Source organism: Rissa tridactyla, chromosome 6, assembly GCF_028500815.1.
Source record: "Rissa tridactyla isolate bRisTri1 chromosome 6, bRisTri1.patW.cur.20221130, whole genome shotgun sequence".
Lineage (NCBI taxonomy): Eukaryota > Metazoa > Chordata > Aves > Charadriiformes > Laridae > Rissa > Rissa tridactyla.
Window position 1 is genome coordinate 55,460,910 of NC_071471.1, and position 23,155 is coordinate 55,484,064.

The window sequence follows — 23,155 nt, forward strand, 5'->3', positions numbered from 1 at the left end:
ATGCCCATATAGGAAGCACCAATTTCTCACCTCTTTCCCAGCATCCTGAAGCCTTCGGTTGGTATCAGTAACTTGGACCTTAAAAATAATTTCACCTTTGTTAGACAAATATGCATATATTGCCCTGATGTGACTGCTCACCCTTGTAATCAGATCATGCTTCATGAGAAACTTAGAACAAAGAAATGCAAATTCAAATTAACTCTACAGCTTGAACTTGAACTTTTGATCGCAAAGGGCTTTTGTTAACTTCAATTACTTATGACAGTTCTTTCTAACAGATTCTGTGGCAAACTTCTCAAATTTACTTGGGATTTTTGAACTTTCCTTGTTTCTGTAGGTCTGTCAAACAATTCAAATCATTGACCCAATTGACCACTGGTCCCTTTTTGATAACCTCAATGAGCTCTATGGGCCATTCATTGTCTGTAAGAAATGGTGATTGCATTTTATGGTAATTAAACATTCATACTTTGCTGAATGCAAACACTGGGTGGTTGATTAACATCAAACGTGGAAATCTCCAAACCACAGCAACATTTTAATGCTGCAGGTGCAGGCAAAGCTCGACCTCAGATTTTCCCACATAGTAAGTGACTCATTAGGTCATCATAATAAGGAAGCACATTCTAGTTTATTAAAAATCTCATTAATTTCTGAACAAAGATGCTCAATGACCTCATTGACGCTGTATTTGGTCTCTTGTTATCTGAATATCCTTTATATAATGCTCTTCTAATCATAACCTCTGATGAACTATGCTCATTCTGTCTGGTGTGCATATTTTGCTCTCAAAAGTGTAAAGAGAGCTAAAAGGGACGGATCTCATAATTCACTATTCTGCATTGTGATTTGGGAGTAAATCTTAGTTCTCATTTCTAATGAAAACTACTAACTCCACCTACTCTCCTACTCATTACAGAGTAAAGAAAATTTATTTTTCATGCATAATTACAGTATTTTTATTTTTCTAATCAAGAGTTTTACTTTTTTCTAAGGTCTGATGTGCAAACGCATGATTAGAAAAGAGACCTACGCAAGAAATATTAGTTTTACCATTTGTTGTTCTTTACCTTCTGAGAAAGCCTTTAAAAAGGGCAAAATAATTTTGGTAGCATTTTCTGAAAACATACATTTTTAAAAAAATCAGAATTAGACCTAATAAAATATTCATCTTTGTAAATGTAAATTACTGGATCAAGCAACACAGCTCTAATCACAAATCCTACATAATCCACTTTTAAAAAATTGTTGCAAACATCACACTGTATGTGACAATCACTAAATTTTTATTCTTCAGTAAGAGTGTCAAATTACTTCTTTTGAATTAAAAGGCAATGATATATGAAACTCTGAAAAACTAGGTCCTTACCTTTAATTTTTCTGCATCAGCCCTAACTTTAAGAAGTTCTGTAATAGCATCCACAAAGCCCTGATGGTGAAAATTGCACATCTTTTCTATCTCCCTGTCATGGTTACGTATGCAGGCATCTAGTTTTTCCATAAACCTCTGGTGTGCATTTGGTTGGTCATCATATACAGACCTGTTAAATACAAATAAGAAGCTGTTTACTTTTCCCCCCAGTTAAAAATAATACACAAGGATCTTTATTGAAATCTCTCTCTTAAAAAGAAAAGAAAAGCACGCAAACTTGATGTTACGGTGGCATCATTTGTGATCCACTCCACCAAAATAAGCATTAAAAGAAAGAGATGGCGCAAAACTGAGAGCTGAACCCAGCCCTTATGGCATTAATCCAGGTGCTTAACCACTTACATCATGGTTGACCTGAGCCTCACTGCTCTGTTATTTATGCCCTAATGCTCAAATACGGGTACAAAAGAATCAGTTTCTCCAACCACCTCAAATAGCATGGATCGCTTTTCCATCAAATTCCACTCTTTGCTAAATATAAATAAGTGCAAACATACAAATTTGCTTTTCTGGTATTCCTAACATCAGAGTTATCCAACTAAATCAGGGTCGGATGCTTCCAGCCAGAAGGACAGGAGCACTGTGTGGCAGCAGCCAGACCCCTGGTGGAAGGCAATCCCCACTGCTCCCTGCCTCCTCCTGCCCGCCCTCAACGTCTCCCAAAGCAAAACCACGACATGCTGCTACCTCAATGGGATCTAACTTTCAGGAATGGCTAAAATCAAGTATTTTGGTTTCTTTTACTCACTGTTTGAATAGTACACTTATAAACCTCAATCAGGAAAGATGACTCCTGGAGAAATTACTGTCGTAGCTTGTTGAGCTGCATCAGAAATAGAAAGCTGCATGGAAAAATGCTCAAGCATGAGACCGAGCAAAGGAGACGGGGCAATTTAAAGCTTTAGACTTTAGCAGAGGAAGCGAGAAAACAGGTATTACAGAGAACTGTACTGGAAATCAAAAGTATGAAGTCTCCCAAGAAAGGTTAGGCACAGGCAGTTCCAAAATTTCATTAATTGTTATAGCAACAACAGCAAAGACAGGTAATTTTTGAAGCAGGTTTTCAGATAGAATGAGAGCAGCGGTACGAGGATGATATACATATACAAACATGTTTGTACTGCAAACTACAAGCGTTCAAATAAAATCAGGCAATCAAAAATCTTTAAATTCCTTTTTTTTTGCCTCTAATTTCCTCCAGAAATCCATAAGGAGAAGCCGCTTTAATAAATAAATAAAGAAATCTTAAGATGCGGGGGGGAAGACTGAAGTTCCAATGATCTCAGCGTTGCTTGTAGAACCACAGTCTTAAGTTCAAGACCCAGGCAACAGTGAGTCAAAGCCTCTACACCTCTTAAGTACAGAGAAAGTACTTCCCTCCCAGTCTTCTTGGAGAAGTATGACTTCCCATATTCTTCAAGATCCTCTTTTCTAACCAGGCAGCTGGGCTCTAACAAGATCCGGGGTCATCATCACCAGTTCAACAAACCTATAGCTGAGTGTCTGACAAGAACTTTGCCTTTCAAGGAAGAAAAGGGTATAGAAGAGATTCAAAAGACTCTTGAAACTAGATTCTTCATCCTTTTTGAGTTCCTCCCGACCTTGGCTGATATACTCAGAGAAGCAACTGAAGTTAGAGAAATGAGAAAGGTAATAAGCTGTCCTACATGCCCAAAGGAAGAAAGTCAGCTCCCGACAGCCTGCTTGCTATAGATATTTTCTAAGGGAAAAATCGATTCAACAGAATATTCCTAGAATATCACCCTTTTGCTTATGATAGGAAAACAAGGCTATGGTACTGAAAGGCAGGCTCTTTCCTCCAAAATGCACCAGGGAAAAAACATAAAAGATTGTTGACCCATGATGCGGTTCACAAAGGGAAAAATACTCCTCACCCTTTCCACCAGTGCAGTTTGAAATGACAGCTGGAAGGAACAAACGTATGACCATCAGTCTTTCCTCCTGAGGTTCCTGTCAGACTGCCTGAAAGAGACTCACTCCTCAGGGCTGCCCAGGATGACTGAGGTTTAAAGGGCTGTGGTAGAAGATCGTGAGTGACCCACACCTGCCAGTGGGAAACACCTGCACACAGAAGCTGGTGCTGGCTGGAGGGACAAGCAGCAACCTGGCCTGGGAGGAAAGAAAGGTGCACAACACATAGTCAGCACTGAGTGAGCTCTCATTAGGCAACCTAATATTCTGCAGCTGAAGACACAGGGGGAAGCATGTAGACCCTGGAAGGACTGTTACCTGTAAAGAAATGGGGAAGGGATAACAAAAAAGTTCAACAACTGATGTAGTGCTCCAAAACACATGGTACAAGCTGGTTACATGAGTGCTGCTCTCTCTCTATAACAAAAGGGTCAGAGAAGTTGTAACCTACAGGGTGGACATAGAGGGACATCCACCTGTCTCCAGACTACTGTTCCTGGGGAAGAAATAAAAATATTAGGAGGACCAGAGGCATCAGACAGTGCCTTCACAGATATCGGGCATGCATGAGCTGCCTGTGAATGGGCTGGACTCATTATCTATACTGCACTGGATGCTAAAGCAAAAACCAGCAAAAACATTCAATTTATTACTGCTTCCTTGAGCCTTTTATTTAAGGGTGGAAGGAGGCTCCAAGTTTAGGTCTCCTGCCAATGTTCTCAAAGGGAAGTGCGAAGGGAATATCATTATTACAAAGACAAGAGACTTAACATTTATCGCTGTGTATTTGTAACTGTAAGTTGTGTAACATAACAGTAAAGTGAAAACAGTAGTAAAACACAGTAGGCCAAAGAGACCTAAAATGAGAACAGGACTGCAAAAAGATGGTGCAAGAGGAACTCCATACTTGAGTGTGTATCACAAAACTTTCTTTAGTGGTAGCAATGCACTGCCTTTTTGGACTTAGACATTGCCTGATGATTTTGGTATATCCACTGTCTGCAGTTCAGCATGGCTGTGTTGATACCTTTTTATCGATTTCAGATCTGCCAACACTGGCAGACATGCTGTTAAAATACTGGGAGAGGGAAATAATTTGCAATCAGGAGATTTCTCTTTAAAATGTTATCAAACAATTCCATACAACATAGCCAGCAATTCTGGAAGCACATACAATGTAGCATAGGCAATACACTATTACAAAAATTAGTATTTATTATTTTTTCTCAATATTAAAGCTACTTACGCTTCAGTTTAATGATCATAAATAAAATACTGATTAATAATTCTCAGGGGTATTATCACAATATTTAATTCAAAATCATATAGGGAATAAATGTTTAAAACTGGGGGGGAAGAAATCAATACTACGTACATCCCGACACACTGCCTTAACCACCTCATTAAAATAACAGTTACTATTTTATGTTCTACATTGTACTGTTTTGTGCAGGGCTACTAATAAAATGGTGATCTGTGATCTAAAACAGAATTTTGACAGAGCTCCTTAAGATTCGCTAGAAGTATAAATTCCATACTAATTGCATATGTAGACAGCTCCATCTTGTGGGAACAATAACAAATCAACCCTCTTCAGCACACTAGTGAAGAAACTCCCGACACAGAACTGCTTACCTTTAAAGAAATGAATTATCACAGTATTTAAAAGAAATTCACACTTTGTATCACAACCCTCTGATCTAGGTGAGAAGTAAGGGGATGAATTAAACAAGTTTACTAACGTCCTTAAGACTCTGTACTCTTAGGACACTATACACACGGCTATTTCAGGGGCTTCAGAAGGAAGTGTGACCCAAAGCACCAGCCTTTTTGAAAGTGTGTGTGTACCTGAGAGAGCCCTGCGATCCCTGGCCGTGGGCAAAAATTAGGCTTTTTCTCAAAACTGCAAACCCAACTGAGGTGATGCACGCCTGATTTACCCATTATGGAACACCACACATAAGTACCACAAGGTTTGTTTCTGATACTGAAGCTTATTTTCCATACACACACTTATCTAAATAAAGTAATTGCGCCACTTCTTTGAATAATTATCTGAAGGTGTACATTTCAATAGAATACGGCATTGATAGCAAATGTGCACATTTTTGGAGTGAAATTATCAGAGAGACAAATCACCATACCACAATATCTTGGAGAGAGACACAGAATCCTGAAAGCATCCTATAACTAATTCCTTTAAATTGCAAGGCAAAATTAACAGAATTTACAATACACACACACACACAGAGTTCTGCTGAGAAGAGAGTGAAGAAGTGGTAACCCTCCCAGATGCATTTCTTCAGGAGATTACTACTGCATGCAATTAAATCCACCCTAAAAATATCTCTCTCTCTCACTTTAAGTAGCTTCACATACGTCAGTGGGAAGTGTCATAAAAAGGGGCAAACATGCCTAGGTCATCAAGAGAAATTTTACAGGTTGTGCTGGTTTTGGCTGGGGTAGAGTTAATTTTCTTCATAGTACCTAGTACAGGGCTATGTTTTGGATTTGTGCTGGAAACAGTGTTGCTAATACAGGGATTTTTTTGTTATTGCTGAGCAGTGCTTACACAGCACCAAGGCCTTTTCTGCTCCTCACACCACCCCGCCAGTGCCTGGGCCGGGGGTGCACAAGAAGCTGGGAGGGGACATAGTTGGAACAGCTGATCCCAACTGACCAGAGGGATATCCCACACCATATGACGTTGTGTTCAGTACGTGAAGCTGGGAGAAGAAGAAGGAAGGGGGAGACGTTCAGAGTTATGGTGTTTGTCTTCCCAAGTAACCGTTACACATGATGGAACCCTGTTGTCCTGGAGATGGCTGGACACCTGCCTGCCCATGGGAAGCAGTGAATGAATTGCTTGTTTTGCTTTCCTTGCATGCACACTTTTGCTTTACCTATTAAGCTTTCTTTATCTCAGCCCATGAGGTTTTTTTCCTCGCTTTTACCCCTCCGATTCTCTCCCCCATCCAAACTGGGGGTAGTGAGCGAGCGGCTGTGTGGTGCTTAGTTGCCAGCTAGCAACTATGTATCTGTAAGATATAGTTCTTTCAAGTTTTGTTTACATTTATATACTTCTGAATGAAGAATGCCAAGGATCCTCTTCAGCTTTATGGGCCCCTGAAGTGGATGCCGTTGGTCTGAAGTATAGCACAAATCTGAACTAAGAAAAACTGAAAGATATGGTCAGTTTGTATTACAATTGCTTTCAACCTGTGATCTATACTGCTATAGGAACCTAGAGACTACCAGTCTTTGACTAGTCAATGACTACTAGTCATTGATTCACATCATGAAACTCTGAAGAGTGAGCTTTCTCTCAGTAAAGTCTTCGAACTGGAAAAAAAAAAAAAGGGAGAAAATCATTGTTGTTGGAGACAGAAGTTTGTACTTCATTTTGGCACAAAAAAAAAAGAAAAATACACAACATACCATCTTAATTTTCCATCTGGAATGAGAGAACTTTAACTTCAGTGACTAGTTAGATATCAGTATTGCGAATCAGTGACAGGGCAGGTACCATTTTCATTCCTAATTGATAGGGCAAGCAGGGCACCCAGGAAGAGCACAAGCAGAGCTGAAGGATTTTTCTCGTAAGGTGTAGCAGGTTATTTGTTTATATTCCCCAGAACTCTGTTTATAGACAGAGAGACCTTTTTTCCTGACTCATCCCAACAACTGGACAATATGAGTCATGTTAATGCCAGCCTAGGTAAATAAAAGATAGTGCAGAAAGTACTCAAACAAGGGGAAAAATTGAAGCAGGAGTAGTCAGAGAGCATTTAACTAAGGGAGAAAGATATCTCAGTCACTGGCTCAATTTTATTGCAATAGGGATATTTTACCTTGGTCTTTTCTTAACAGCTGTGCTGAAGGGAGAAAGACAAGTATAAACAGATTTGAATTCAGGTCTCAATAAAAAACAAAGGAGAATTTTTAGATATGCAACCATTTTCCAATTAAAGAAAATCAAACAAGGTTACTTTATACCATAAAAAAAAATCCCCACAATTTTTATTTTCAAAACTGAAAGACAATATGAAAAATATGTATTAAGAGATCTTATTGAAAATTTTTTGTGCTTACATGCAAAAATCTATTGAAGCACCAGAGGGCACCATTCTATACACAAAAATACCAGACGCTGAGTAAGCAAAAAGGCTAATCTCCAGAGAGCTAAAATTCAGCCAAGAATCATAACACCTAATCTGCCATGAATTCCACTTGATCCTCCACAAAATAATACTTCAAAAAATCAATTATCCTCACATTATCTGATCCATTATATAATGACAACTCCATACATATGCATTATAACTCTAAGCCACTATCATAGATCTCTTCAAAAATGGTTACAGTACAGCTTCAAAAATATATTTCTGATATCATTTCATATAAATATTTTCTGTGCATGCAAACAGGATACACATCATTAAACGCCTGAGTGCAAATGGGATTAAAAGAGGATTAGAATTTCACTAAGGAGGAGGGAAATAAAAAGTTACAGGCCAAAAAATATCATAAGCTCAGAAATTAATTTAATACATTGACTGAAGTACTGGAAAGGTAGGCAAAGGAATTGCATATAGACTAATAAGTGTAAAAGAAAAGGAGCCTAAAATACTCTTTTGAGAGTTCAGCAAGTACCCCAAATTTGCTTTTTCCCTCCTCATCCCCAGTCTTCACATCTACGTTATCTTCCCGGTAGAAAATGAGAATAATTAGAAACCCAAACACAACTTCCACTGTAATCTGCTTGGTGGGAGTTTAGCAAGGAAAAGTAAATTGCAAGAGTAATCAGAATGAGAACTAAAGTAATTTTGTCCCTTATATCGGTGGCAACACCTGTAACTTCTCAATGGTAAGCAGAACTGCTCAAGTACTCAGGCTTCAGGCAAAAATGAAGAGTTTATTTTATTTAAAATAGAAGCTCCATACTTTCATAAGAAAATAATGATTCAGAAGATAATATGAACTCCTGGTTGGTGATAACTGTCAATTAAAAATAATTATTAAAACGGCCTATTAGATAAAGAAAAAAAATAATATTTAACAACCCCCTTTTGGGTTTTTAAAAAATCTATTATTTCTTGAAGGTTTGAGGGCTTGGGGTTTTTTGTGTGTGTGTTTTTTAAATGGGCAATGATTCAATTTTTAATTGTGACCCATATACAGGAAAAACATCTATGAGCTTATGGAGCTTTACTGCAAATTTTTAGAGTGAACAATTCTCTTCCTAGTAATCATTGTTAATAATAGATTCTAACAGCAGCAAAAACTCTTAAAACAGATTATCTACTTAAAAAATAGCAAAAAAAATTGTCAGAAAATAGAGAAAAAAATACCAGTCTTTTTACAGGACAAAGTAGCTCCTCACTAATGACTTGCCACCTTTCACCATTTTCATATACCCCCAACCCATCCCATTTCTAAGATGAATTGGAGGTTCCCCGCCCCTCCCTACATTGCCACAAAGTCTTTCATTTCCTGATTACAAAAGACATATGAAGCAATTAAAAACTGTATACACACATTCCTTTCATGCTACTGATAACCACTTAGTAAGTGCCAATCAGTTACATCTCCATGAATGCTGTGATGACTATGGTAATTACGCATATCTGCACAATAGTTGTATAAGTTTGACATGGAATGTCAGCCTGACCATGCAACTTCTGAACTGCAAAGGACGCAAGAAAAAATATTCATCTGTAGAGCTTCAGATTTAGCATTGTGGGAAAAATAAATTTAACTGCCACTTTGATCAGTTAAACCAATTCACACACACAAAAAAAAAGAAACTCAGACATACAATTTTCATTCCATATTTCAAAGTAATACTTAAAATAAAACACACACACAAATAAAGCAAGTCTCAAGTGCTTGTGGAAAATTATGTTTTTAGAATTCATGTCTTGCTACCAAAGACAATTTTGGACTGAGGCTAGAGGTGCTCTCAAATAGTTCCCATACACACATTGCAAGAAGTGGCCCAGTAGATGTTTGTCTTCTCCCTCCATTTCTCATTTGATTGAAAAAAAAAAAAAAAAAAAGAGATATTAAATAGAGTTATAAAATAAGATAATATTTACAATTAAAACTGGTATGATGAACGCAGTGAGATCAATGCAAGCACAAAACACTGACCATGCAAATTAAGATTCTGCCTTGAAAACAGACCTGTCATTGTGACTATAACCATGGCATCCCTTACCACGATACTGTATCACACACTCCCTTTAAGTTGCAATTTCACAGGAAACACTGCAGAAACTTCCTTTGTCCTACAATATACAAAGATATTTTCTGTTTACACAAACTGCAAACTTTGTGGGGATTTTTCCATGGAGTAATTTCATATAGTTTTCTGCATACACCCTAAAAAGCTTTATAAAATAATGTCCAGGTGTTTCCTGTAATTCAACTGGAGTTATGGTAATAAGCACATTTCTTAACATCTTTCTATGCCAGGCGCTACCTAGGGTCCAGTTCTGCCACCCTTATTCATAATTACATCTCACCACTCTATTTAAAAGATTGCATTACATGCCAGAACTCAAGCTATGGCCTAATCAGAGAAAAGATTTTATTAATCTTAGTTTAGCTGTTATGCTTTACTTGCCTGGTTTTCCTGGATGTGCAATTTCTGTGAATTGTTCTCACTAATAGTATCCTGTTTCTATGAGCAGGAAAGGGCTGAGTACAGTTTGTTAGTTAACATTACTTCCTATAAGCAGGGTCCATATTCTGTAGTAGCAGCACTACAGCAGTCATTGTTCATGCTGGATAAGCAATGGATCACGCTGATGGCTGTTAATGGACATCCTCTGCAGCGAAACATGAACTGATAATCAGTAAACCCAGATTTGCAATAGACTTCCTCCTTCCTGTTTTTACATTGCTGACCAAGGAGATGTCTCTTCCTGCTAAGCCTTTGTGCGACTTACTGATGTATGAAGCAAGAAACTGAAAAACAAGTGCTGCACTAATTTTTTTTTTTTTTTTTTTTTTTTTTTTTTTAGTTTTGTGTTGTAATAGTAGCTAAAAAAGACAGTAAAGAAAACGCCAGCTTTACTAACTTTGGTACTAGCTATCGCCACGTAACTAAATGCCAAGTTTGGACATCTGTTTCTTATACCTAAATAGATACAGTGGACATAGTTGGAACCTATGTTATTTCATAGAAAATAAAATAAGAAACTGAAGTCCATATAGTAATATTCTTATCTTCCCTTAATATTTCCACAGACTGTAACATAAATTGTTCCATTTTAGGAGCAATGGATTCACATATAAATGAAATTGTGAGTTTCTAAGTTATTTTTAAAGATTTGATCAGATTTCTATTACACATGTCCCAGAAATAATTAGTCATCTATTACAACCTATAGCTAATCTGTCTTCTTTATCTGGGGCACTTTAGACATAATTTTCAAGATAAATACGTAGTAATTGTTTCTGTAGAGCCTTCACGAGACAGATGAAAGTAGAACAGAACATTTGATGTCACAAATGTCTAAGTTACTTATTTCAATAGGCTTTGAATACCAACACTACGAAGATGTAAATATATTATTTTAGAAACCAAGAAGTTCCAGATTAAATAAAATATCCAATAATTAAAAAGTTTCAAAACCAATTGGATTAAGAATGTATTCTATTCAACACAGAACAAACCAGATCATTCTTTGATGTGTCACATTCCTCTGCAAACATATAACCAAAGCATATATTTACCAATAATTTTATATTATTAATTTTTGTTAACTCTATGAGTTCACATAGTCTATACATAGAAAATTGGGTATTTTTCTCAGGCAAATCAACAGCCTGTACTATACATCCTTTGCACGTGCACATCTCCCAGGATCACTGAAGAGAATCAAAGATGACTTTTGAAAAAGTCTGTTTTTTAAGTCAAAAGCCCAACTAAAACTAACGGTGTTTTTTTCTGCTGGGAAGCAATTAACAGTGTTGAAGCAACTGACTTCTACTACTCTTTGCTACCTTACTCCAGTCCTCTACCTGCTCGATAAACAAACTAAGCAGTAGAAAATCTGTTCATGCCTTAGGAAAAGGTGGCACTCCAGCACGCCACAGAAACTCCACATTTCAAGAGGAGGTAGTATGCATTGGCTACCTGATTACAGTTTGCTAAGCTTATGAAACAAAACAGAACAAACATACAGTACAAAACAATATCAACTATGTTACTTTTACATTGAAATTAACTTGGAAGAAAACATTGCCTTGCTGAAATCAATGGGGCAGAGATCCTTCTAAGTCACTCTATGTATAAGGAAGTGTGCAAACTGTGAAAGTCCCACTGAGAGCTGCTACCAACGGAAACATCTAAATGCTTGTAATAGAAAGCAGAGTAGAGTATATTAAAATGGAAGTATGTGATACTTGAAAGTTTAAACACTTTTTTTGAAGTTGATATCTCAATGTCACAATGAAGTGAAATGTCTCAAAAGTATCCCCCTGTACACATACTACAGTATATGCATTATTAATTTTGTATTACTCTGATTCATGGGAGAACTGCAAGTTACACTCATTACAGTTTTGCAAGCAAATTACTTTCTCCAAGACACAGTGAAAATCCCACTCACAGTATTAGAGCTGAACACCTTTCTCATGGTATAACAAAAACAAAACAAAAGAGTCCCAGCCCTCTCTGCAGGTCCCTAGTGCAGAACTGTTCAACGACACCTTTTAGGTCCTTTCTGTCAAACCCCAAGTCTTTCCATCAAGGATGATGCGCTCTAAAACCTGCTTCTTTCCTTACAATACCTCCGTCAGTGATTAAGTTCCCGGCTAGTTTGGTATTACTGGCAAAGGTTGAGGTACAGAAAGGGCTTCAGCCAGGCTCCAGGAGAGATTGTTAACTCCTTCCTGCATAGGACACAGTTTGTCAGGCATACGAATAATTCCTTAGTAGACACAGACAAGATGAGGAAGAGATGCGCTGTTGAGCATATTTTAAGCTGAACATCAAATTGAACATACAGCATTGTTACACCAAGGTCTGTGGTGACAGGGATTAGGTTTGGGCATTTCAACTATCGCCAGATAATAGCCAGAAAGACTGGCGACAGCTAGATTTTATAACCAGCCATAGCAAGCCCTTCAGTACGATAAAATCTAATGTGATTACTTGATGCTGTTGCAAAGCTAGGTTGATGTTTTTGAACGAGTTAGTACTTAGTAGTTTACTACAACCCATAGAAATAGTTTCCTATTTGCGAATCCATTCCTGGCATTATCTTGGAAGCATTATTTAAGAAATATCAACCCTCATAGATTTGTATGAGCTCATTTTAGTAGTATAATCCATAAAATGCAACATGACAAAACTCGCTTAACTGCAGTTGCTGTAATTTCAGCCTTGTATGTGCAAATGCTCTAGCACTTACAGGTCAAAACCAAGCTTATATTTAACTGAATTATGCTCAGGGTCCCCAGCTAGATATCTGTATGGAGGAAACTGCAAAGTCTCAGAGCAATGGTTCAGCAATGCACACAGAAAGCTAGAATACAGTGTATGCTGTTGGCTTCCCAAAAAAATCCGCAAGAAAGTACCCATGTGACTGGCATTTGTGAAGGATGTAAAATTACGCATTTCCTATGCATATGGAAGGTCCAAAATCTGGGTCAATAGACACTAAATAAAATCAGCTTAAGGAATAAGTTGATGAAGAAATGACAAGCATAACAATTTCCTGAATTTAACCGATGTAACAGCAAATAAGCCGTTCACATGATGAAAAGGCTAATTTTAGATGAGACACAATGATACAAACTGCATGAACCACCTATCAAGTACACTATTCTGGATCTCTCGGCAGATGATCCCTCTATTTTAAAAGCTTTAATGTATTTTGAAACATGTTTCCTAAACACGGGAACAATTTCAAGCTCTTTGGTAATCCTTGTGAAATTGGAGAGAGCTATTTCAGAAGTATTCTTCACATAGGTTATTAGTTAGGTTAAAGCTTCACTTGGCAGTTGTCCATTTGGAAAACACTGCAAGAACTGAGTCAGAAGCTGATGCATGAACACTTAAAAAGATCAAGATAACCTGATTTGCAGACACGTATTTCATGACAAACTTAATCAGCATTGAACGTAAAGGTTTTTTGCAGAACAGAAAAATGCAGTGCAGATATGACTACCCACAAACAGTTTCAGGCTTTATAAAAAGTAGACTAGTACTACGTTGAAACTTGCAGCAATGGAAGCAAATCCTCACCTTCTTCTAATATATTTTTTTGCCACCAATGGCAAACCTGCCTGAAATATCAGTCTAGCCTGCAGAAAAATCAGAACTGTGGTTCTGCTGCTGAATATATAAATGCCAGATTAATCAGTCTACAGCACACACTCTTCTTATGCTGTTTTGACTCTATGTAATGGACTAGCAATAAAAAAATATTGCTCCTTCATAGGAATATACATGGAGATAGACCTGCTCACAAAGACATGTGCTTTATCCAATTGTTGCCTTTCAATTTAAACACTCAGAATACCACCAAATCCCGCACTAAGTAACAAAACCTGCAACCGACTCCACAATCCAGCCACTGGTTTTTCAGGATATGCTGTTCTCAGCGAACAGGCTGTTCTCCTTACTCTATAGCAACCCAGTTGCAAAATAGGAGTTAGCTATTATAACAAAGATAAACTGATATATAAATATGTATCAAAGTACATTCTGTGACCTGATCGAAAAAAGACCATAGCTAACACACAAGGAATTTCTAGTTCCTTTGGGCTACTTTGTAACTTCAGTTTGAAAGGGAACCAGGAATGAAACACATGCCCAGCGTAGGACAACAAAGATGATTGAGGGATTGGAGCATCTCCCTTATGAGGAAAGGCTGAGAGGGCTGGGACTCTTTAGCCTGGAGAAGAGAAGGCTGAGGGGAGACCTTATTAATGTTTACAAGTATCTAAAGCGTAGGTTTAAGGAGGACGGAGACAGACTCTTTTCAGTGGTTCCCAGTAACAGGATGAGGGGTAACGGGCACAAGCTGGAACGTACAAAGTTCCGAACAAATATGAGAAAAAACTTTACAGTGAGGGTGACAGAGCACTGGAACAGGCTGCCCAGGGAGGCTGTGGAGTCCCCTTCTCTGGAGACTTTCAAGATCCGCCTGGATGCAGTCCTGAGTGATGTGCTCTAGGCAATCCTGCTCTAGCAGGGGAGTTGGACTAGATGATCTCTAGAGGTCCCTTCCAACTCTGAAAAATTCTGTGATTAACTAGAAAACTGAGCAGGGCTTGAAGACAGATCAATAATGAAGATACAGACTACTGATTTTCAAAGCATAAAAATAGCTTACAATATTGTAAAACATTATCATACTATTTGAAATTTAAAGACATGATCAAGCCATTTAAATTCTGATTCAAAGCATTGGTTGATGATCTCAGAGTCCTGTAAGACATTTGCTCTATATTTAAAACAAGAATAAGCTATAGATAAAAATGTGAATTGCTGGCTCATATTCCAAAACCAAAATAATGAAAACACAGAAAAATGCTTTTAGACAATCATACCTGACAAGAAAGACCACAGGGCAAAAATGAGGGCATCCACATTTTGTCACTGGATAACCACATCACAAATTCCAACAGCCCATAGGCAAGTGCTCACAAAAAATGTTTCCCAGCCTGCGACTGTGTTCATGCTGTACTGTCTTCCCACATCTATAGAAGTCATTCATACTACCTATGCTATCGCTTACTAACTATTCTGCTTAAAGATACAGAATCATATAACCAAATCAGGCCTGCTAGTAATAATAGTGTGTACTTCCAGGAAAATAAGTTACATGAGGCTTCAGAGCATCCTGTCGTACTCCAAAGGGTACTCCAAAGGCTTTGGACAGGCCCCTCAATGCATACAAGAATATCGCAAAATAACAAATTATGGCCCCCAGTCTGGGCAAAGCATCTGCAGCTGCAAAATGTATCACAACTCAGTAGAAGAAGCCGAATTTGACTCTCGGTCCGTAGTTCCATCTCTGAATTTTCTTAGAAACCTTGATCAGCAGAGGACAAAACAGACTTGCTTGGACAACTATTGCTCCCTTAGCTTCCTCAATTTATTCCTCTTATGATGCCTCACTAAAGTGTGCATTTTACCTTCTGCTTTTCTGCAACACAAGGACAGAAGTTCAGGATGAACAGTTATCAATAGCTTCTAACACTTCACCCATACTCATTTATGAGCCTTACAGCAAATCTACATCCTACCTCCAAACTCTGTTCAACCTAAATGAGAAAAAAGCAGCACCACACAGAAGTGATTTTTGCTTTGCAGCTGTGTGGCTCAGTGCTGCTTTTACCAGTGCAATGCAGTCCTAGGTCAGTGGAAGGTCACCGCAGCATATTGCGGCATCAGACAGAAACGCATCAACCTAACGGCTCTCATCAGTGCGATTCCCATAGCCACAGACAACATGCCAGTGAGATGTCTTCATAAGAAGCCCTCTAATAACTCTGTAAAGAGGTTTCATGTCCAGCACAACATACAGCAACCTAGAAGATGCTCTAACATCTACCAGGCAACAGCTTGGTGATGACAGTTTTCAGGAGCAGAGGAACATAGAAGTCACTTAAAAGCATTTTTACACTGACTTTGGAGGAGAAAGTGCTCCTAGGCTGCAACTGCGGGTCAAAGTCAGAGTACATTCCACTTACAGACACATCAACAGACACAGCATCTCCTTATCAACTTTACCTTAGCTACAAAATGGCCATCATTGATTCGCCCATAATTTTTAAATTTTACTTTATTTTGTATTAGTTGTTTAGTCAACTGATTGTGGGCTTGGAGGTACCCCTCTGACAGGCTGCGCGTGGGGATCACAGAACACCGCAGACTCGGTGATGCGAAGCTCATGAGATGAAGTGTTCAGAAAAAGTTTACCATATGTGTATGCAATGCATTGCCAAGTTAGAGCTTAAGAGTTAATCAATTTATTTTTTAAAAAGGGTTTTGAAATATTACACATTACCACAAGCTCAAAGAGACTCTTAAGTATCAGGACGCTGGCATAACAACATATTCTACACTGTTGAGCTCCACTTTGACCTATTTCGACCAACATAAAACTAATTAACCAGCAGATAAGGCCAATTATTTTCTTCCGAATAGAATTTATCTTATTAATTACCCTGGCATGTCCAATAAAGTATTCAAGAAGTGTGGAGACACTCTCAAAAATTTACTCCTGAAATTTCATTAATACGTGTTTATATGGAGTCCAGTGAGGGCCTGAAAGTTTTTTGTTATTAACTTTTTAATTTTTTTTTTTTTGAGAGGGATATGGGAATTGCCTTTCTTTTTCTCTTTTTCCTGTTCCTTTATAAAGATTAGAAATGCGCTGACAACTCTCGCTGGTTCTGCAAAGACCAACAGCATGTATATGACCTGAATTATAAGATATTAACACATCATATAAGAAGGTGAGAGTGACGAGCCTTTTAACAGGTGTTGTCATTAATCTCATTTAGTTAGCCACTAAGGCTAGAAAGATGTTGATAAAAGTTTCAGTCTGCTGAAAAAAAAATTAATCCTGGCCTGCTATATACACAGTTTGCCCGTTTAATGAAAGGCATGTTATACAGTTGATTTAAGTCTCATTTATAATGATTCGGTGTGTGTCACTAGACACGCAAGTTAAATACCAGCAATTTTAAATCAATAAATTCATACACTTAAAATTTTAAAAGAAAATTAATTTTATCAAATACTTTACAAATTAATTTAATCAAATACAGTATCTTCATTTTATATTTCTTGAGATGCAGAGCAATCCTTAGGAGCTAACTTACTCTCCTAAATAGTAAATAAACCTAATTTTTCTAGCTGTACCTTGATTCCTCCCATAAAGGACCTGCGTTTCACACGCCTATAAATGGGTGGATCTCCAGAGATTTCTAGCACTGGAAAATCACCTGTGGGGTCAGTCTGTACGTTGTTCCTTATCTGTAAATTACACACAAAAGCATTCTATATCAATGTATGTATTATTTTTTATATCGTAAGCACAAGATCTGCCACTCCTCTAGCAGGGTAGGGAACAGCACCCTGGCAGAGACAGCAATCCCAAACTAGCAAACACAACACTGAACAAGAGCAGAAACGTGTTTCCATGGAATCTACGTACAGCCCACAAAAAAATAATACCTCCTTTGTGAAGCCTGGATGCATTAGGAAGATACTAAGATCTCGATATGAACAATTAAGGATAAGTTAGATCTTGCATATCCTACAATCTTGAGCATTTAGTATTACCTCATGCTACTTATCCGAACCGCTCACCTCAAGCCCTTTCTTTTGTTCTGCTATTTAAGTAGGTATGTTGGTACTTTATTTCATGTCATGATGCTATAAATATCTCCCAGCATTACAGACCTTAGATTACAAAACTATTCCATTTCACATCACAAAATTAATGTAATTTCAGTCATTATATGAGACAACTGGCATCAATGGCTTCCTCAACTGGAAATCGATGGATCACTTTATGTTGTAGCCCTATGCAACTGCATGTAGAATTACTCATTTCTTTGATTTCTGCTGTTCAGTAAGTAAAACCTAGATTTTGTGCAGAAAATAATGCTCCGTTTTACATTCACACTTTTGTTTATTGAAATAGATCTTGAAATTAGATGTCGGATTTTTTACTTTTAGTTTCACACAGCAATTCACAAATTTTAACAGGTACAGCTGAATAGATAGCTACCGTTTTGATTTTAAACACTGCTGTTCTTATAAAGTAGCGGCATATTTCTGTGACTCCTTTCAAAAGAGTCAGCCAGGTGTAACCATTCTTTAGCCTCGTTTTTTTTGATTTGTAAATGAACACTAGAGGTTAAATCAGACCAATGTGCACTTTTTTTCTAAAAATTCTGAAAGTCAGCAACAAAAAATTCCCCCTCTGAAAAGTCAGTATGATAACAAGATAGGTAAGACAGATGAGATACAAATAGAAAAAGAAAGGACAGGAACACGCAAATAATTTAAGAAACTAAATGTTCATATATATAAAAACGTTGACACATTTTAAATGTTCATTATGGATAAGAGATTCATATTGTCCCTTTCCCCTTTTACATTCCTCCCCCATCCACATTTGTGGTTCCCAAACATGCCTTCTTCCACTGTACAGCCTGATTCTCTGTATGTCCTTTACACAGGTTCCTCTGATATAAGCTCTATAGTGGAGATAGTAGCGAAACTACAATTATAGTTAATATTTTGTGGCTAAGTTTTTTGTTTTGATGTGCTTTTTGCAAACATCAGCTCCAACCTGCCTAGGCTTGTTAGCTGAAACATGGCTAAACTGCCTCCAGGGACAACTCAAGTCTGAAAGCATCTCAGCTACTTTCTCTCAACCTGAGCTCACAAACTGTCACCAATGAAGCTCCTTGTGATGCTCAGCTTTGACATCTCCCCACTGTGTTCCCAATACTGTCTGTGTTTAAGGAACACTAAGGGGAGATCAGAGCACAGTTTGCTCCAAGCTGGCCTCCAAGACCAGGCTGACCCCACAAGCAGCCCCTGGGTGATGTCTGGGCCACCCCACCGCACTCCCCATCTGGGCTCTTTGAGGACTGATTAGCCCCAGCCTCACACAAATGCCCCAGGCTGCCACCTCTGACACAGCCCTCAGCGCTGGAGGACCCACCACAGGTAGGCATTGGCAGCCAACTACAAAATCATTCACGGCAAAGCGCAAAATGACCCACTGCATGCGCAACATACATCTCTCTTCCATCTGTTCTCAGCATCGGGTTCCCCACCCCAGTACCTGGTGCTGGCCCTTCCCACGCTCTTCCCTCTCCACTGGAATCCAGCAGTGCCCTGCAGCACACTGCCACGCAAACCGCCTTTTCCAGTTCCCTGCACACAGGCTCTCTGCATCTTCCCAAAGAGACAGCGTGCAAATTCACAGTTCTCTCTCCCCAGTTTGGCTAATGTCCGTGCTTTTTTGCTTCTTTCAGACATCTCTCATCAGAGAAGCACAGCTCCAGGATGAAGACCCCCTTTTTCTCCATACCTGGATCCACTCCCTCCAGGCCCTGCCCTTCTTTCCCCAGCTCAAAATGAAGGGCACCAACACATTTCTAACAAGAAAGATTAAGCAAAACCTTTTCTTCAACATGCAAAAAAAACCCCAAACAAACAAGCCACTGAAGTCACAGCATTTCATAAATGCTCTGAACACTGTCACGTTTCCAGAAGGAACCTAACCAGGCAGGAGATTTCAGACTGCATTAGGAAAGGCTGCTTGTGGAGGAGCCCTGCAGTCACTGATGCAAACACACCCACAACACGGCATCGGTCCCGTTCGCAGCCCAGACCCGGGGGTACCGGCACACTCCCGGGAGATGCCCCATGTCCAAGGCCGGGACAGGAGCACTCCCTGCCCGGGTGACGGAGGGGCCAGCAGGGGGTCAGGGCGGCCGCCCCCGGCGGGCCCAGCCCCGGCGGAAGCCGGGCATCGCCCCTCTTCCCCGGCAGACAATGACAGAGGGAGGCCAGCCCGGAGGCGGGGGCACGGCCGCAGCCTCCGCTCGGCCCCCTTCTCTGTCAGCGCCGCCGGCCCGGGGGTGACAGCCGCCGGCGGCCGGGCCGGCGCCGCTCCGCGTCCGCACCGCACCGGCCCCTCTCCCCCCGCCACCCCGCGGGCGGCCGGGGCGCGGCGCCCCGGCAGGGCCCGAGGCGGGAGGGGGCAGTGAGGCCTCCGCGGGGCGCTCCCAGGGGCTGCGCGTCCCTCTCCGGGCCCAGCGCGGCCTCTCCGGCCGGCGGCGCTGCGGGCGGCCCCGCGGTGTCTCTGGGGAGGAGCTGTCAGAAAGCGCGGCCGCGCCGGGCCGGGCCGTGCCGGGTCGCGGCTCCCTGGGTGGTAGGGCCGGTCGGCCAGGGCGGGGGACCCTCGCCCGCCGTCGGCGCCGCGGCCCCCACCACCCCTCACCTCAGGGTGGGTCCCACGCAGGCCGTGTCGGTGCTCTCGATCTCCTGCAGGATCCGATCATGCTCGGGGAGACTCTCCGCCATCTTGGATGGGAGGGACCCGGCGGCCGCGCCGCTGCGGGAGGCGCCGGGGAGGGACCGAGGGCGGAGGCGGCCGCGGAGCCGGGTGGGGGGCAGCGGCAGCCGGCGGGGAGGGCTTCCCGGCGCGGGGGGCGGCCGGCGGCCCGGGGGGGAAGGGGCGGGCGAGAAGGCGCAGGTCGCACCGGGCCGCGCCCGCCCGGGTCGCCCCAACCCGCCGGTGCCCCGCGGCCCTTGTCAGGGGACGGGCTGCGCCGGGGGCGGCCGCTCCAGGCGCTGTTGCCCGGTGGAGACCGGGGGCAGCTGGCCCTGTCTGCCGCCACCCTCTCTGCCACCTCAGCGCCCAGTGACAGAACAGGGACGCCCAAAACACGATCCCTCTCCCGGCTGCGCTACGGGCGGACCAGCTGCCCTTCCCGCGGCCCGTCGCCCTTTGAAGGCGTATAGGGTCAAACCCGGCCTTTTCCTTCGGGGTGGTTCTGGTTTGTTTCTTGAGGTGTTTTTTCGTTGTTTTTTTTTGGGGGGGGGGGGGTGGGGCGGGACGGGGGACGGGGCGGGGGAGGGTTTAAATTTATTTATTTTTATCTGCTTTTAGCTGCTCCCCATCAGGTACCGGCGGGCCATGCTAGCCCCAGCAGGAAGGAGGCGGCGGAGCGAGGAGCCGCCGGCCCTGGCACGGAAACTCTGAAGAGAATTTTGCATTCAAGTTCGGTCACCGGCTTGTTTCCTTCCTTTCTTTAGGTGCTAGAAATTTGGGGTCGGGGTAAAAAATAGAACATCCAAATAAGTGCACCTTTTTATGCATCGACTTGCTGCGTTTCACTAGAAACTGGTATATTGTTTCCTCATGCCCTCGAGCATGTGTACAGCAAAGCTGCGTTTTTCAATGAAGGAGGAATAGCCCATTTTCTATTTAAATTATACACTTTGTGGTTTGTGGCCAAAGATGAGCTAGTCCTTGGGTTTTGCATGCTCAGGAGACAGGATACACCTGCTTTCTGCACACAAGTAGGAAGCCGATGTAAAGAAATAAGCCTGAAGTGTAAAACTTCAGGGCGATGTGTGGCTACTTCTCCAGTGAGGAACTGACAGTGGTTTACAACTGTGAATGCATCAAAGCCTAGACACCAGCCAGCTACAATTGTGTTTGGCACCCTTCCAGTTACTGTAATCAAACTCATCATCTCTCCTGCCCGGGTGCAACTACACCTGGATGCTAGTTAATAAATAGCAGCAAAGACTGTGCACATCGTGTCTATGCTTGTGGTTTTATCATATTCAGTGTTGATTCAGATGAATTTATTGATGACACCTACTAAATCAACAAGGATTATTCCACATGTAGACAAGTACCTACAAAGTGCATGCTACAGAAAGAAAATAGGAAAAATCCTACAGGCTACCTCTGCAGTAGTATTTCCTTCAAGAAGTCACTAATATGCAGTAACAATCTTCCCACATTCCTTTTTCTTTCCATCACCAAATTACTGAAGTAATAGATTGACACATACATGTTTCAGGGTAAACTAAATTTTCTTTCTTTAGACTGATGGTCACTGCAATCTGACACCTACAGTGCCAGGCAGGCTATTTTTAAAACTCTTCTACAATGTACTTAAAAACATAACATCATAATCCTGTACGTATTAGTTTTTTATAGGGAAGAATACGCAGAGGAATATTTTTTTTTTCAGTTGCACTTTTACCATTAAAGGGTTTCCATAAGCTGCAAGTGAAAAAAATATTAAAATCTTCAGATATTTAGGAATATAAACAGTGAAACTTTAAGTAGTTGTGTCTTTAGTGATAAAAAAAGGTTGCATTTATTAAAAATCTAAGAATAAGCAGCAATTAATACTTTAAAAATGTAGCTACTAACATCAAACTAAAAACATTGCCACACAAAAGAGCAATTTTCCCCTTGTTTTCATTTTAAGAGTAATTTCTTCATAGAGAATCTGCAGCCAATTTTCAGTAACAGACACCTTTGTCTTGGTGAAAAGAAAGAGCTCAGTAGGTGACCTTGGTTTGTATTTTTTCACTTAGGGCCAATCGCACTGAAATTAAATTCAACTTTCCTTGAGGTTTCAGGGTCAGGAAAACAAAGTTTCTAATATATTGGTCTGATTGAAAGACCAGCTATAGAATGGAACAAATCCATCATGAAAAAGATAATATTATCTAAATGATGCATACCTTAAGGTGGTTCCAAGAGGCAGCTCAAAGGACTGGATCTCAGCAAGGGCATTTTCGTATATCTGATCTTTGTTTTCTTCTAGATACAGTTCTGACAGCTTTGACTTGCTTTTCCTTGCCATAGATAAGCATAAAACTAGTCTAACTTCAGGAGAGGACTTTTATTCTGATTATTGTCGTTGACTAAGTGACTCCATAGTCAGCAAAACCAGGCATGAAAAAACAGATCCTGCGCTAACCTCGTGACTCCTGAGGACTTTGTGTCCAAGAATGGTGCACAGCTGCTGTTTTCCTGTCTCTGCTGGTAACATTTGCCTTGTATACAGTACCAAGGCCTGCACAGTCTTTTTTCTCTGTGTGTCTGATTTATTTATCTCAACAGGAAATTTACTGGCAAAAATAATATTTCTACATCCTTTTAATAGTTCACCAGTAATAAATATTGATCTTGAAATCTAGTCAGCTTGAAAACACAATTTTAAAGTCATTTCAGACACTAGACATCAATGCTCAAT

At 40.6% G+C, this 23,155-nt stretch overlaps 1 protein-coding gene across 9 annotated transcripts in view; it reads right to left on the reverse strand.

Moving 5' to 3' along the window:
- Positions 1-22,871, reverse strand: part of EXOC6 (exocyst complex component 6) — a 99,169-nt gene extending 76,298 nt beyond the window's left edge. For 4 of the 9 annotated variants that reach the window (XM_054204560.1, XM_054204557.1, XM_054204562.1 and 1 more), the window contains exons 1-3: positions 22,641-22,870; positions 1,373-1,544; positions 31-78 (exon numbers count right to left, since the gene is read on the reverse strand). In XM_054204560.1, the coding sequence (XP_054060535.1) occupies positions 31-78; positions 1,373-1,544; positions 22,641-22,762 (342 nt within the window). In that variant the 5' untranslated portion in view covers positions 22,763-22,870. Of the gene's footprint in view, positions 1-30; positions 79-1,372; positions 1,545-20,367; positions 20,516-22,640 lie in introns of those variants that run through there. The other 5 variants (XM_054204561.1, XM_054204564.1, XM_054204559.1 and 2 more) reach the window with 2 other exon arrangements.
- Positions 22,872-23,155: the final 284 nt, after the last annotated feature.